At 34.9% G+C, this 14,774-nt stretch overlaps 1 protein-coding gene across 3 annotated transcripts in view; it reads right to left on the reverse strand.

The window, feature by feature from the left end:
* The window catches only part of LOC132543507 (vasodilator-stimulated phosphoprotein-like), a 43,648-nt gene that overhangs the window by 9,561 nt on the left and 19,313 nt on the right, over positions 1-14,774 (reverse strand). For all 3 annotated transcript variants that reach the window (XM_060207018.1, XM_060207017.1, XM_060207016.1), the window contains exons 2-6: positions 11,991-12,156; positions 8,394-8,562; positions 1,147-1,228; positions 801-841; positions 68-414 (exon numbers count right to left, since the gene is read on the reverse strand). In XM_060207018.1, coding sequence (XP_060063001.1) covers positions 68-414; positions 801-841; positions 1,147-1,228; positions 8,394-8,562; positions 11,991-12,156 — 805 coding nt within the window. The remainder of the gene's footprint in view (positions 1-67; positions 415-800; positions 842-1,146; positions 1,229-8,393; positions 8,563-11,990; positions 12,157-14,774) is intronic.

The following is a 14,774-nucleotide window of genomic DNA, read 5'->3' on the forward strand; positions in this document are numbered from 1 at the left end:
TTCAAATCACTGCCAAGCTTAAGTGCAGCACCTGGAGTGACTAGTTCACTGTTATAGCAATACTTACTGGTTCTACTTTCTTCATCTTCTGTTGCTGAGCTTGTAAGGCTGCTGCAAGCCCCCCTCCACCTCCTGACGATGCACTTGGAGGCCCTCCCCCTCCACCTACAGGAGGAGGAGGGGGTGGAGCTGGTGGCCCAGCACCAGGTGGGGCTGGGGGTCCTCCAGAAGGCGGTGCTGGGGGCGCTGGAGGTGCGGGAGGTGCTGGAGGGGCGGCAGGGGCTGCTGGGGGTGCAGGAGGCGCTGGAGGAGGGGCAGGCGGTGTGGGCGCCTGGGGAACATTTGGGGGTTTAGGAGCTTGTGGGGGCTGCTGTTGTGCTGGCTGAGCATCATAATGACTGAAATCTCTAGGTGCTGAAACAATCATGTAAACCACTATAGAATACATGTACAGAGGTTACAGCTTCCATATCATCATCAATCTGTCATTATATTATAACAGGACATTGTCATCTCATTGTTTCACTTTCATGTCTCTTTGACTTTTTTTTATCTTCACCACCTATATTTGAGACTACGAATAAAATTGTGTTCTTGAAACAAAAATGTATATGGACAATGTATTTACGTTTTAAAAGTTCTTTTCAATAACTAAGAAAATAACTCTTTCAACTTTCATGCCTTAGGTATTAAAGAGTCAGCCAAAGGTTTGTTGCATTGAAATCTGTTTGAAACAGGGTACTGCTTAGTGAAAAACCAGGAGCCCTTTGTTTACAAAACTTTCTTTTTGTAGGACTTACCTCCTCCTGAAGGTTGTCTGACATGGCCACCTCCAGAATGTCTGGTAAAATTACAAAATGTCACAATGTTTTACACCTTATAACAATGCAGCTTACAAAACAAAGCATACAAAGAATTAAGATAGATCCCTGATACAAATACATCAAGAATTGACAAAACACAAAGTAAATGCAACTCAACAGGCTTATAACATTAAAATTTCATGTGAATTACATAAATTTTTTAAAGCAAACTTGAAAATTCCCAGTGGTGCTAGTTTTTTTTTTTTTTTCCTCCATAATACATTCAAATTTAAACATCCCAATATCCCCAATAATCCCATAACCAGTCAAGCTTTGTACAGACCTGTGTTCAGGGCCGTTGGGATTGGTTATGTTTGGCTGGTTGTAAATAGGCTGAGATGGAGGAGGGGGAGGACCTTGTGTTCCTGTCAAACAGAAAAGATCATTTTAGAAAACATGTCAGTTTCACAGATTTTTTTTTACAAACATACATAATACATTAAGTGGAGCCTGATCTGAAGCAAATCTGAAAATCACTCCGTCATCTAAACCTTAAGCTGTATGGACCTATATATTTCCATATCTGTCAGGGTAAAGGCAGTCTGATATTGAATATTCCCCATTCCAAGCAACATACATACACATGGTGTACTGCAGTACTGACAACCACTAAAACTGATTACAGTATCAAAAACTATTATCATCTTTTGAATTGATTTCTATTACACAATATTACTGTTGCATACACTCAGTGGTGGAGACCAGATTTCCTTTGGTAACTACAATTCAAATGGTCTCAATTCATTTCCCCTCAATGTGACAAGGATATACATAATTTGTATGACATCTTAATAAATATACCAAACTTTTCATGATCTTTGATGTGTAGCCAGAAAGTTTGTTCTTTAGATCACAAATGACATCTAACTCCGATACATAAAAACGACAGATAATAAAACATTAACTTATATTTGAAAAAAAAACCCAAAAAAACTCATATATTGCAAAGATTGCAGTTTCTACACAAATTCAATATGGTATAAAATATGTTATCATGTGTTCATGGGAGCCAGCATTTATGTTTGTAGGAAATTAATTACATAAGTGTACCGGTTATCAACAAAGATCAAAACACAAATACTTGGTTTCAACAAAACCTTTACATTGGTAAATATATATTTTGTTTGTGTGGCCTTCTGAGGTAAATGGCCGCAATTTCAAACCACTGAGACTCAGTTCTGAGTCAGATTATTAATTGCTAATATAAGTTGTATGATAATAGGACTCAACCACCACAACTAGAAAAAACACTTCGGTAGTAATTCTACTGGATAAAAAACATGACACCTAAGGTACTGTTTCTGTGAGATATTTTTGTAGATCTTATCTAGAGTAAACATAGTTTGGCTGAGTTTTAGAGAAGACATATAGTTTTCTACATCAGCTCTCTGACAAAACGATATATATGTTTACTTTCAGTTTTGTTAATCAGTACTAGAGACATCTACAATGAAGTTGACAAGATTTTAAGGCTGACACAGTTTAAAGTTAAAACTAAAACTTATGATGGTAACTTATTTATAGTAAATTTTACACTATATTTATAAGAAACAAAACAGCCAATTTGATCTAGAGTCCTAAGCCCAGTTACTCAAAACATGGTTAGAGTTAACCACATGCTCTAAACATGGTTAGAGTTAACCACATGCTCTAAACATGGTTAGAGTTAACCACATGCTCTAAACATGGTTAGAGTTAACCACATGCTCTAAACATGGTTGGAATCAACCTGTGCTTAGTGAAAGAACTGTTGCCACAGACAAAAATAAGGACTTTCAAAACTGTCACTAAATCTTACCTATCTCAACAAACTTACAACTGCAAAATGATAGAGAATGCTTCCAATTTTGTTTAGTTTATACATTGAAATTCTAATAATATCATGTTCCATTTGTCTGTGGAAAATGTGATAATAAGCAAAACATGACATTAACAGTTGACACATTTTATCTGAATATTTTCACTAACCACTGATCGACTCGAACCAAGTTTTGAGATACTGGAGCCTGGAAGTAACCAGTTCTATAAACTATCTTCACATTCAATCAATTCTAATTAAATATAATGGCAAAAATTTTCTTACATATTATTTTTGCAAAATTTCTATGTGTCAATCATTAAGGAGCGGTGTTTCAGAATTACAGACAAAGACACAAGAGGGAACCTTCATAGCTAGAGCGGATGAGGAGAAAGCGGAGGTGCTTGCAAACTTTTTTAGCAGTGTTTTTACTGAAGAGGACTGTGAAAATATGCCAGTTTTAGAAAGAAAGGATGTCACACAGGATTCTATTGAACCTATAACAATAGAGGAAGTAAATAAGCTACTCGCCAAGCTGAATGTGACGAAATCACCAGGACCACACAAATTGCACCCAAAAGTATTACATGAGCTACGCAGTGTGATTAATGAGCCAATTTTCAAGATCCTAGAAAAGGGAGGAGTCATAAATACAGTGTACATGGTCTTCATGAAAGCCTTCGATAAGGTTCCACACCGTAGACTTATGATTGAAAATGTATGGAATACATGAGAGATCATGTGTCTGGGTGGAAAATTTTCTATCAAACATAAGACAATGTGTCCAAGTAAATGGAGCGCAATCAAAATGGCATGAAGTTACCAGTGGAATACCTCTAGGATCTGTGTTGGGGCCAGTTCTATTTGTCATTTTTATAAATGACCTACCGGATTGTATACTATCAGAAGTGTATTTGTTTGCAGACAACACCAAAATTTTCAGAGAAATGAAGGACGGCAGTGATGCGTTACTACTACACCAAGACCTCGACCAGCTATATAAGTGGAGTGAAAGATGGCTGCTTAAATTCCATCCAGATAAGTGCAAGGTCTTATCCATTCAAAATAAAGGGAAGCCGGTTGAGGAATCAAATTTTAGCACGTTAACAAAGACAGTAGCAGAAAGATTTTGGAAAACGTTGACAGTGAAAAGGATATCGGAGGTACCATCGATAAACATCTCACATTTGAAAAACACATACAATTACAAGTCAACAAAGCACACCAAATATTTGGACTTATGAGAAGAACATACCTGGACAACAGAACCTTCTGCCTACTGTTCAAGGCACTAGTTCGGCCCTACCTGGAATATGCTAGTTTGGTCTGGTCACCATACAGAAAGCGGGACACGGAGCTACTAGAGAATGTGCAGAGAAGGGCAACAAGAATGCTACCACAGCTAAAAGACGTGAACTATGAAGAGAGATTAAAACACTTAAAGATGCCAAACTTTAATACCGAAGAATGAGAGGCGACATGATCGAGGTCTTCAAAATAATACAGGGAATATATGATAAGAAAGTAACAGAACATCTACTGAAATTGAATACAGCCAGGGACACCAGGGGAATTCACTAAAACTCAATAAACAGCAGTGCAACAGGGACATCAGGGTATACAACTTCAAACACAGGATAGTGGATACCTGGAATAGCCTACCGGAGCAGGTAGTGACAGCAACAACAACAAACCAATTCAAAAATAGACTAGACGCCTACTGGAACAAACACCCACTGAGATATAATCACACGGAACACTATGGAGCAGACATCAGAAGGACAACATACACAAATGAGGATAAATTGGAGCTGCCTATAGAGGACCAACAGGTCCTGCAGGCAGAGACAACATAAATAAACATATGCAAATTTAGAGAACACTATACAGGTTTTTTTTAACTTATGTGTTCTGAAATCTTTAACAAATGTCCACTCAATGGGTACATTATGTATATCTTACTGTAACTTAGCAATCCATACTAAAATCATTTGTATATAAACATTTTAGTTTTCACAGATTCGTGGATCAAGAATACCGATGAAATCATCGGTAATCAATGAAAATAATTCCCTACAAAAATCAATGATTTTACAGGATGAAGTCAATACCAAGCATGGGCTCGAACGATTAAGTAGACCCACATCCAGTAACATGCATAACACAAGAGTTAAATATGTTTAAATCTATAGTAAAACTAACAACATCCACATAAATGTTATTGTTCCTTCACTATTGTAATGTTTAAATGATTCAATGTTTTCCCATAATAACGATTTATGTATAGAATTGACGAGGAAATCCCATTACAGTCATTGATGTTATAAATGTTAATGATTTGTGTAATGGTATGATTAATATGACTTCAGGAAGTAAAAGATAGCATATCAATACAATGGGCAGTAACAAACACTGGCTAGTCACAAAGATATGTACTCTCATTACAAACTATAATGTCAACGAAAACTTGGAGTAACAACCTCCATTAAAATATAATATCTAAAGTGTTTTGAACGAGAACAATGAATAATCAAAATGTTCTATAACTTGTTAATAATATGGATAAAATGGTGATGATATATTAGGTATGAAATTCTATGTGATAATATATAAGGTATGAAATTCTATGTGATAATATATAAGGTATGAAATTCTATGTGATAATATATAAGGTATGAAATTCTATGTGATTTTATATAAGGTATGAAATTCTATGTGGTAATATATAAGGTATGAAATTCTATGTGATAATATATAAGGTATGAAATTCTATGTGGTAATATATAAGGTATGAAATTCTATGTGATAATATATTAGGTATGAAATTCTATGTGATAATATATAAGGTATGAAATTCTATGTGATAATATATAAGTTATGAAATTCTATGTGATTTTATATAAGGTATGAAATTCTATGTGGTAATATATAAGGTATGAAATTCTATGTGATAATATATAAGGTATGAAATTCTATGTGATAATATATAAGGTATGAAATTCTATGTGATAATATATAAGGTATGAAATTCTATGTGATTTTATATAAGGTATGAAATTCTATGTGATTTTATATAAGGTATGAAATTCTATGTGGTAATATATAAGGTATGAAATTCTATGTGATAATATATAAGGTATGAAATTCTATGTGATAATATATAAGGTATGAAATTCTATGTGATAATATATAAGGTATGAAATTCTATGTGATAATATATAAGGTATGAAATTCTATGTGATTTTTACCCGAATATTTCTTCTTGAGTGTTTGAAATCCCCTGGAAATTTTTTTCATTGTGTATAGATTTGCTGTCAGGGTTAGATCCAGATGAATTGATAAGCAAAGATCTACTGCAGGCTAATTACAAATACTTTAGATGTGGATGTGTATTTGTTTAGATGAGTAATATTCCAACAGTTTCCTGACAAAGCTTCCTGTTTGTATCCTAAACAGACTTACCCAGGTTCATTTCATGATAAAGCAGTCAGTTTTATGAAAAAGTGGGGACAAAAAGGAAAATGACTGTGAAAGAAGTATTCACTCTATATGGATTATGACACTTTTATCAAAGAAAACTGTTCATTCCTTACAGAATAGTTATTGAGTGAACTTTTATTAATTTTTCAGTAAATTCCATCATATTTTTTTATATTCATATTTCATATTTTTAGATACATAGGTTTTCTTACATTCTGAAATGTCTGGTTTTCACAACAACTTCAAAATCAATTTCATGTTCATGAATATTCATGATCATATTCAAACTGAATATCTTGTTCATAATCATCTGCTTTGAGACTTGAAGAACAAAACTACTAAAAAAGCTATATGGATAGAGACAGCAGTCATTTTTTTCAGCATCAAGACTTTTTGAAATGGAACACATTTGTGCACATATTTTTTGTAACAGAGACATTAAGTTTGAACAACCATTCCTTTATTCAGAGGGAGTACAGAAAGTAAATTTTATGTAAACACTGAACACAAACATTACACCATATGGAGAAAAATAATTTCACTTTTGATACAATTAAAATACTGAATCCACAAAATGGTACTGCTTCCAAAGAATTTGAAAAGTATGCCGCATAAAGTTTGAGTGATAGAATGGGTTTGAAATAAGAGAGTAGTCTTCTTTAAAACCACCAAATAAGATAAACAAAATTTATTTCAGTGAGAATCTGGACAGAATAATAGGCAACTAAATGAAAACTTCAGTGGATGTGTGCCCGAGATGACAGATATGCTATCATTTAATTAGGTTACTTGGCTCTTCATGATAATGGATTTTTTTTGTGTTCTGATGTTGCTTTCCCCAGGCACTGACCTAGTGACTATAAGATAAGATAGGAATATCAGGCTCCAGAGCAAGTCCTGAAACTAGATCCATAACTCTAGTGAGAAACCTCAAACCGGGCCTATAAACCATCAATCACGCCCCAATCAAGAACTCCAAACTTATAATTACCTCCCCTTTGAAGCCATCCATCAACCCTTAATCAGCTTTTAAATATTGTGAGTGTATATATACATTATGCTGTACCATCCAAATTCTAACAACTTGAATGTCAGTAAAATTGTAGCTCACTAGTTGCAGTGCATTAATCCTAGACGTTGAGTGCTCTTATCTTAAACTAACCTCTTAAATATCAGTCAAAACATATCCCACGTCATGCTTCATTTGGAACATTTCATCCGTAAATTTTCAACTTCAAGTGATTTAAACTGAAATTGTACCCACTGTAATCATGTGGGTATGTCAAAACAGATCAGAAACTCCATTTGGAATTATGATATAAAGATTGTACCTGCCTTTCTATATACCCTGGATGGTTAATCAATGAAATGATTTGAACATTAAATTGAATTCAGACAAACCTCTTTAAGCTAATGCAAGCAATTTGGTGCACTACAAAACTGACCCCAACAAGCCAACTCAGATAACTACTATAGTGTTTTTATAAGACAGAATACTTCTGCTAGATTCTCTCACGTGATCCTGTCCCAAAGGGAAAGCACAGTATTTGTGTTCTTGTACATATGTATTGTTTCTACTTACAAACATATATCTATCTGGATTTATTATCCAAGTCAGACATGGCACATAAATCTAGTCATAAATATCAAAATTTACCCCTCATTAAAGGCACTAAACACTTTCCTTCCTGCAGGACTACCACATATAATATCAACAAGCTTATATACTGCTTTTAGCATCAGCAGTTCTCCCTTGCTTAAAAGTCACTTTTGCTGTATCCCTTTCTGATCCTTAAACTTGGTTTGTTTTACCGCTTTCTACCTTTGTAGAGACAAAACACATTCACAGGGCTATTTCAGACAGATTTTTTAACAGATTTTGAATTATTCTGAATTTGAGAAATCGGTAAGATCAGTAAGGGTATATAATCACGACAGATTGAAGGAGTCTGTGACTCAAGAAGTCTAAGTGGATTGTCGGTGCATGTTAACCTGTACATCAGAGCTGTGGGAGACTCTCATTGGAATTTCATATCATTTCTTTAACCAAGGTTTGTTAGGATTATATGAAATCATTGTCCTCTGTTAAAGTTTGTTATTTAAAATGGCTAAATGAAACTTGGGAGTAAAAATGTCCAAGCTGATAATAAGCCAGGGCCATCAGTTACAAGTTTTGAAAAAGCACAGAAAGGAACATACTGGTAAAGAAAATCACAAATTAGACTGAAGACCGGGTAGGTTTAATATGTTACCTTGATTTAATGATTCAAGTGTTGTCATCATAGCCTGAGCAAAAGTTTCGGAATCTTCCCGCGAGCTGAAGTTTAATCCATAAACCTGTTTGTTGTCTCTCCATTGGTGGAATGTTGCAGTGGCTTGATTGTATTTTAATGTTCGTAAAATTGCACAATTTATAACAACCTGGAAAAAAATAAATTCATATAAAGAAAATTTTACACATACTTTCTAAAAACTTTCTAAAACAATGAAGGCAATATCATTTGGGTTCAAATCATCAATTCAAATATTAAATGATTACTTCAGAAATCCAGGAGTGATGATGATGATGATGATGATGATGATGATGATGAAATTGCTTTCAAGCAATTTGTTTTTATGTATGCAGTAACAGTGAATATAAACAAACATTTACAAGGTGGGTGTCATTGATGAAACAGAAGATGCTAGCCCTTAATTTTTCAGGAGTCACTGTGTAAATCTTTCTTTTGTTCAAATTTTGCCATAGTTTTTCAAATTTAAGTTTGAAATCAGGTTGGTGGACATGTTGGTATATTCTTTATCATTTTTTAAAGTCTTATTTAAACAATTACCAACAGAAATCACCAAAAAAATCTTAGTAGAGATTTCCTTATTCAAGTTGAACTGAACATGCTTATACAAATATTCTTATCGTTTTTTTTTGTTTTTTAATTTTTGTTTGTGATACCTTATACAGAGAACCTTTTACTACAGTTTAACAGTCAGTATCATTTTGCCTTTTGTTAAAAAATCCCCTTGGTGAACATTTGAATACTTCCCCTCTCAATATATCAATGTGGGCCAAGTCCACGTGATAAAAACTAGTGAAAGATATTCGAGAAGGAAGAATTTTAAACAGAAAATATGAGATTATATTTCTTGTGAGACATGATAAATGTATGAGCAGAACTCTTGTCTTGGTTTTTTTTACTTCCTAAACATAATACATTGTTTCCCCTTAAACTATTTTAAAGAACTTAATGATGTCCCTAATTTACCTGCATTAAGTGTTCTCATTAGCTGAAGTGTAATTCACTGGTGTCAGTACCCAAGTGTCTGTAGTGGATGTACCACACCTACTGCAATAATACTGCATTGATCTAACACGTCTCTTACTGTAGTATAATAGTGATGGTAGGAAAGGGTTGGACAAGTGCAATCAACAACAGGCAAGTCGAAATAGATAGGGTAGTGAGAAGGCAGTAAAGAGGGGGAAAAAGGGGGCAGTAGAAAAGAAATTGAGGGGCAGTAAAGAGGGCAATGAGAGGGCAGTAAATAGGATAGCAAGAGGGCAGTGAGAAGGTAGTGAAGAGGACAGTAAAGGAGCAGTAGAAAAGAAATTGAGAGAGCAGTAAAGCTGGCAGTGAGAGGGTTGTTAAGAGGACAGTGAGAGGGTTGTAAAGAGGGCAGAAAGGGAGCAGGGTTGTGAAAAGGGAAGTAAGAGGGTAGTAGAGGACATTAACAGGACAGTAGAAAGGAAAATATGTGGGCAGTAAAGAGGGCAGTGAGAGGACAGTAAAGCAGGCAGTGAGAGAGCAGTAAAGAGGGCAGTGAGAGGACAGTAAAGAAGGCAGTGAGAGGACAGTAAAGCAGGCAGTGAGAGAGCAGTAAAGAGGGCAGTGAGAGGGTTGTAAAGAGGACAGAAAGGGAGCAGGGTTGTAAAGAATGAAGTGAGAGGGTAGTACAGAGGACATTAAGAAGACAGTGAGGAAACAGTAGAAAGGAAAATGAGGGGGCAATAAAGAAGGCAGTGAGAGGACAGTAAAGAGGATGGTAAGAGAGTAGTTATGAGAGAACACCCTCTATGTCTCTGTGACAAATATGTAAAATGCCTGTTCAGCTAATTAACCTGGTTTCTCATTATCTGGGTCATGCCTGGGTTCAAAGGTCAAACATTAACCTTTTCAACAGTATCATAAACTACCACAGTAATGAATATTTCCTCTAAAAAATATAAAATCAAATCAATTTTATCTAAAAATGTTCTAAAAACACTGATGCCACTGTGGAAATGAATTGTGGTGCTAATATTGTGTGTAGAAGATGTTGTTTGGACATGATACTACAAAACAGTTAACAATGAATGTTTACTACACAGAATTGTAGTGCAGACATCAAAATAACCTAAGAATTATTTCTTTAATATGGTGAAATATAAGCTACTTAAAGGCTTGTAAGTACTGGTACAATAGAGTTTGACAATTACTGTACATATATTGAACCTAACTTATTATTCTATTTATGTCAATGTTCTTATACATTTTCCACTTGTGGTTGCTGCCAGTCAGGAACAAACAGTACATGTATATACACTTGACCCGCCAGAGTCTGGTGTATCCTGTATGATATGAATGTAAACACATCTGACATCCTTCCGAACCAACATTTCTATATACACATCATCATACTTACAGTTATTTGTAACAAATCTGCTACATTTACTGTCTAATTTACCCACAATCCTACATCAGACGTCCTTTTACAACAGAAACCCTTTTACAACTTGTACAAACAATAGTCTTAATTAGTAAATGTGTCATAAACTTGTTGGCACATCATTTGTCTGTTATGTCAATGACTAATAAAAACCTACACTCCTCAATACATTGTGAGACACCCAAGCATTCTATTGCTGTGTAGCACTGCAGTATCAGACATTTATAAAACTCAGACAATATGATTTGGCCATGATTTTGAGCACCTGCCCTATAACCAGGGAAGTTGTATATTCAACCTGACCAAAATAAATAATTAGTCTAATACTCACAACATTCTGATTGGAATAAGAAAAAAACTTTTTACTAATTAGCTCATTTTCAATTCATCATAGTGTGTAATGCTACCTTATCCCAGTTATTATATTCCACCTGATCAAGTCAACAGGCTAACTAGTTATGCCATGATGGTCATATGCATTACCAAAAAACAATGGTCGTAAAGAGTAAAGAGAAATATAAAGGTGAAAAGTGTTTTCTCCATAGACAAAAACTGAGGGTAGAGAGAAGAAATTCTGTGATTCTATAGGGGTTATGTATACAAAAAACAATGGTCGTAAAGAGTAAAGAGAAATATAAAGGTGAAAAGTGTTTTCTCCATAGACAAAAACTGAGGGTAGAGAGAAGAAATTCTGTGATTCTATAGGGGTTATGTATACAAAAAACAATGGTCGTAAAGAGTAAAGAGAAATATAAAGGTGAAAAGTGTTTTCTCCATAGACAAAAACTGAGGGTAGAGAGAAGAAATTCTGTGATTCTATAGGGGTTATGTATACAAAAAACAATGGTCGTAAAGAGTAAAGAGAAATATAAAGGTGAAAAGTGTTTTCTCCATAGACAAAAACTGAGGGTAGAGAGAAGAAATTCTGTGATTCTATAGGGGTTATGTATACAAAAAACAATGGTCGTAAAGAGTAAAGAGAAATATAAAGGTGAAAAGTGTTTTCTCCATAGACAAAAACTGAGGGCAGAGAGAAGAAATTCTGTGATTCTATAGGGGTTATGTATACAAAAAAACTCCTAGATTATGCAGTAGGAAGAGGCCTTTTTTCTTTTTGTATCTTTAAATATTTCACCATCTCGTTATTCTCTTACCTCATGGTCCTGCATTTTACGACCAACGACCCTGAATGTGTTATTGACAGTGTGTTGGTAGATCTGTACTTTGGCCAGGCCCTGCGTACTGCCACTTGGTTGCCATCTTTTATTGATGTCATCATAGATCATCACATTGGCCCTCGCCGTCACTATGGGCACCTCACTGCAATCAAACACATATTATATAATCTTAAGATAAACAATGTTATTCTGAGCCATGTTCTTCAGAAAACAGAAAATGTTCCTTTTAATGTTAATGTTAAGCTTACAGCTGATCACAGAAATAATACATGAAATCAACATGCCTGCATGGATTTATTTTTTAAAATACACTCTTCAATACATGACAATGTATGTTTCCTAAAGTAGACTGAACAGTCTCATGGTTGTTTGAATTTAGGAGGTATTCAGTAATAACATTGGTTGTCCCTGGCCAGCTTATCCAAGGGACATAATTCATTACGTCTGCCTCCATCTCTACCTTACTCCCAAATTAATAGAAAATGGAAATTTCACATTAAAAACAACATCCCATTGCAATTTTTGCTCCTGAAGTGAAATTCACTAACTCAACACATCCAGAAAATGTGAACAAGCTGATCACACACAGGTTGTAATAAGAGAAATTTAAGTTTATCTTGTTTTTGGTGGATACCTCATCATGTAAAATCAACGTGTAGCTAAAGGAGGTCTGGTTCTTCTTTCTTCCTAACACTCAACAAGCGAGCGGAAATATATTGCAATGTTACCACATAGGGCTGGAGACTGTTCAAACACCACACATATGCATAACTATAAACATGTATGATAGGTACGCCGAAACAGTGGGAAAAATATTAAATGTTTTATCCTATCTTCTTCCTGTAAATGTTGTAACACATCAACAGCAGGATGAACATTACATGTGTGTGTAGCCATGAACTAACATACACCTACATACAGAAGTCATAAACCTACGCAACATGTTGGGAAGCATTTTATTGCTTTCACTGAAAGAAAAAATGAAAGAGATCCTATTGCTATTATCTGTTGATAAATTTGGATGAAAACCTAACATGACCTGATGTTTATTTTTCTATCTAAAAATACTTCAACCTAGCCAAGTGGTCTCAAATATCTGAGCATAGCCAGACCAGTAGTGAGGAAAAATGTAAATAACTTTCAGGGAAAGAATTTTGTGTTGTAATCAGTCCTCAGAGGAACTGACAGACCATGTCTGTGAAGAAAAGGCTACATAACGTAACCAGTTAACACGAAATTTTCTTGTAATGAATAGCCACACTAGCAAGAAGTAGGAGTGGTCTCTTTGTAGTTTTAAATGATCAAACTTTGTTAAAAATATTTTCTGCCATGAACAAGACAGGCTGTCTTATATATTGATGTAACAACAACCAAGACACAGGTTCATTTGCTACAGAAAGTGAAGTTTGGTAATTAATTTCAGCTAAAACACATTTCATCATTTTTTGAGTCTTATGAAACTGTTAGCCAGGTGAATCAACATATTTCTGAGTAACTATGAGTAAGGCCTGATCAGTGTACAGAACCTAATACCAGAAGAAAGCCAGTCAGAACATGGATGGATGCCAAATTTGTGCCACAAATCAGGAGAATTCAACATCAGTCAGTTGTAGCTACTCTTTAAAATTATGACAGTATATATATCTGACTGATGTGTCTGAGAACACCTATCTAAAGCTTGTATGTAGATCTGTACACCAAAACACTGTGACACCTAGCTGATAACGTATCCTAGGATAAAGATTACACTTTTACTGATAATATATCAATACAAGCCATCCTCCCACTTTCCTACTCGTTCTTCATCTCAGCCTCCTTCTCATTACTGCAACGGACAAGTGTAGAAAAAGCCACAGAGATAAACTTGATAACACCACCACATAACATATACTAGTATTGCTACCAGATCTACAAAAAGATATTCATCTGAGATATAAAACCTTATATGTGGGTAATTTTGTCATCATGACGAATATGAATTCAGTTTAGTTACAGCTTATAACTGGTACAAGTAAAGCCTGTTGTGTGTAAGTAGAAAGTAATGTATGAGTTAGCAAAAACACAGAAAAAATCAGCTTGGAAGAGAAAGATTGTGAGCAGGCTTTACAATCTTTTTCACTTCCACAGACAGGTATACTTGGCTCTGTGCCAACATCATAAGGAGTTAGAAATCATATAGATAAGTGAAACAGAAATAAACTGATCAAGTTCAAACTATAAAATTCTGTGTTTACATTCCGGGTGAGTAATTCTACATTCCTAAACACAATTAAGCCTCATCAGTTTTCATACATCTTTTCCCATCAGCACAGTCAACTGCTTATAATCTACGCCCCAAATCCAACTTCAACTCAGCGTGTAAAAAAGTCTGTTTAATCTAAGTTGACGCAATGAGTATAGTTATCTCCCTTGTCAGCAGCATATCGTAAACATCCAAGTATTGTGTTATTGGATCCACATCTTCTTCCCTGTAGCATTTCTGCTAGAGTATTTATCAAAGTCTAGCCGTCTAGACTTTGGGAGATGTACCTGTGGAAGAGGATTCTGAAGTATATATAATTAGTTTCCACATTCACAGAAGTACACCACAGTAATCTGTTCTGTGTTGAAGCATTCACTTTCCTTCTTGCCTGTGAAATGAGACAAATTGCTAGCCTACAACTGAAACCTACACCACCCACACCTTTATACAATCAGAACACTCATTAACACCTTATTATAAAACATTTCACATTTTCACAAGATTTCAATAATTCCAAA

Source organism: Ylistrum balloti, unplaced genomic scaffold (assembly GCF_031769215.1).
Source record: "Ylistrum balloti isolate Yb309-2 unplaced genomic scaffold, AGI_CSIRO_Ybal_v1 Utg369758, whole genome shotgun sequence".
Classification (NCBI taxonomy): domain Eukaryota; kingdom Metazoa; phylum Mollusca; class Bivalvia; order Pectinida; family Pectinidae; genus Ylistrum; species Ylistrum balloti.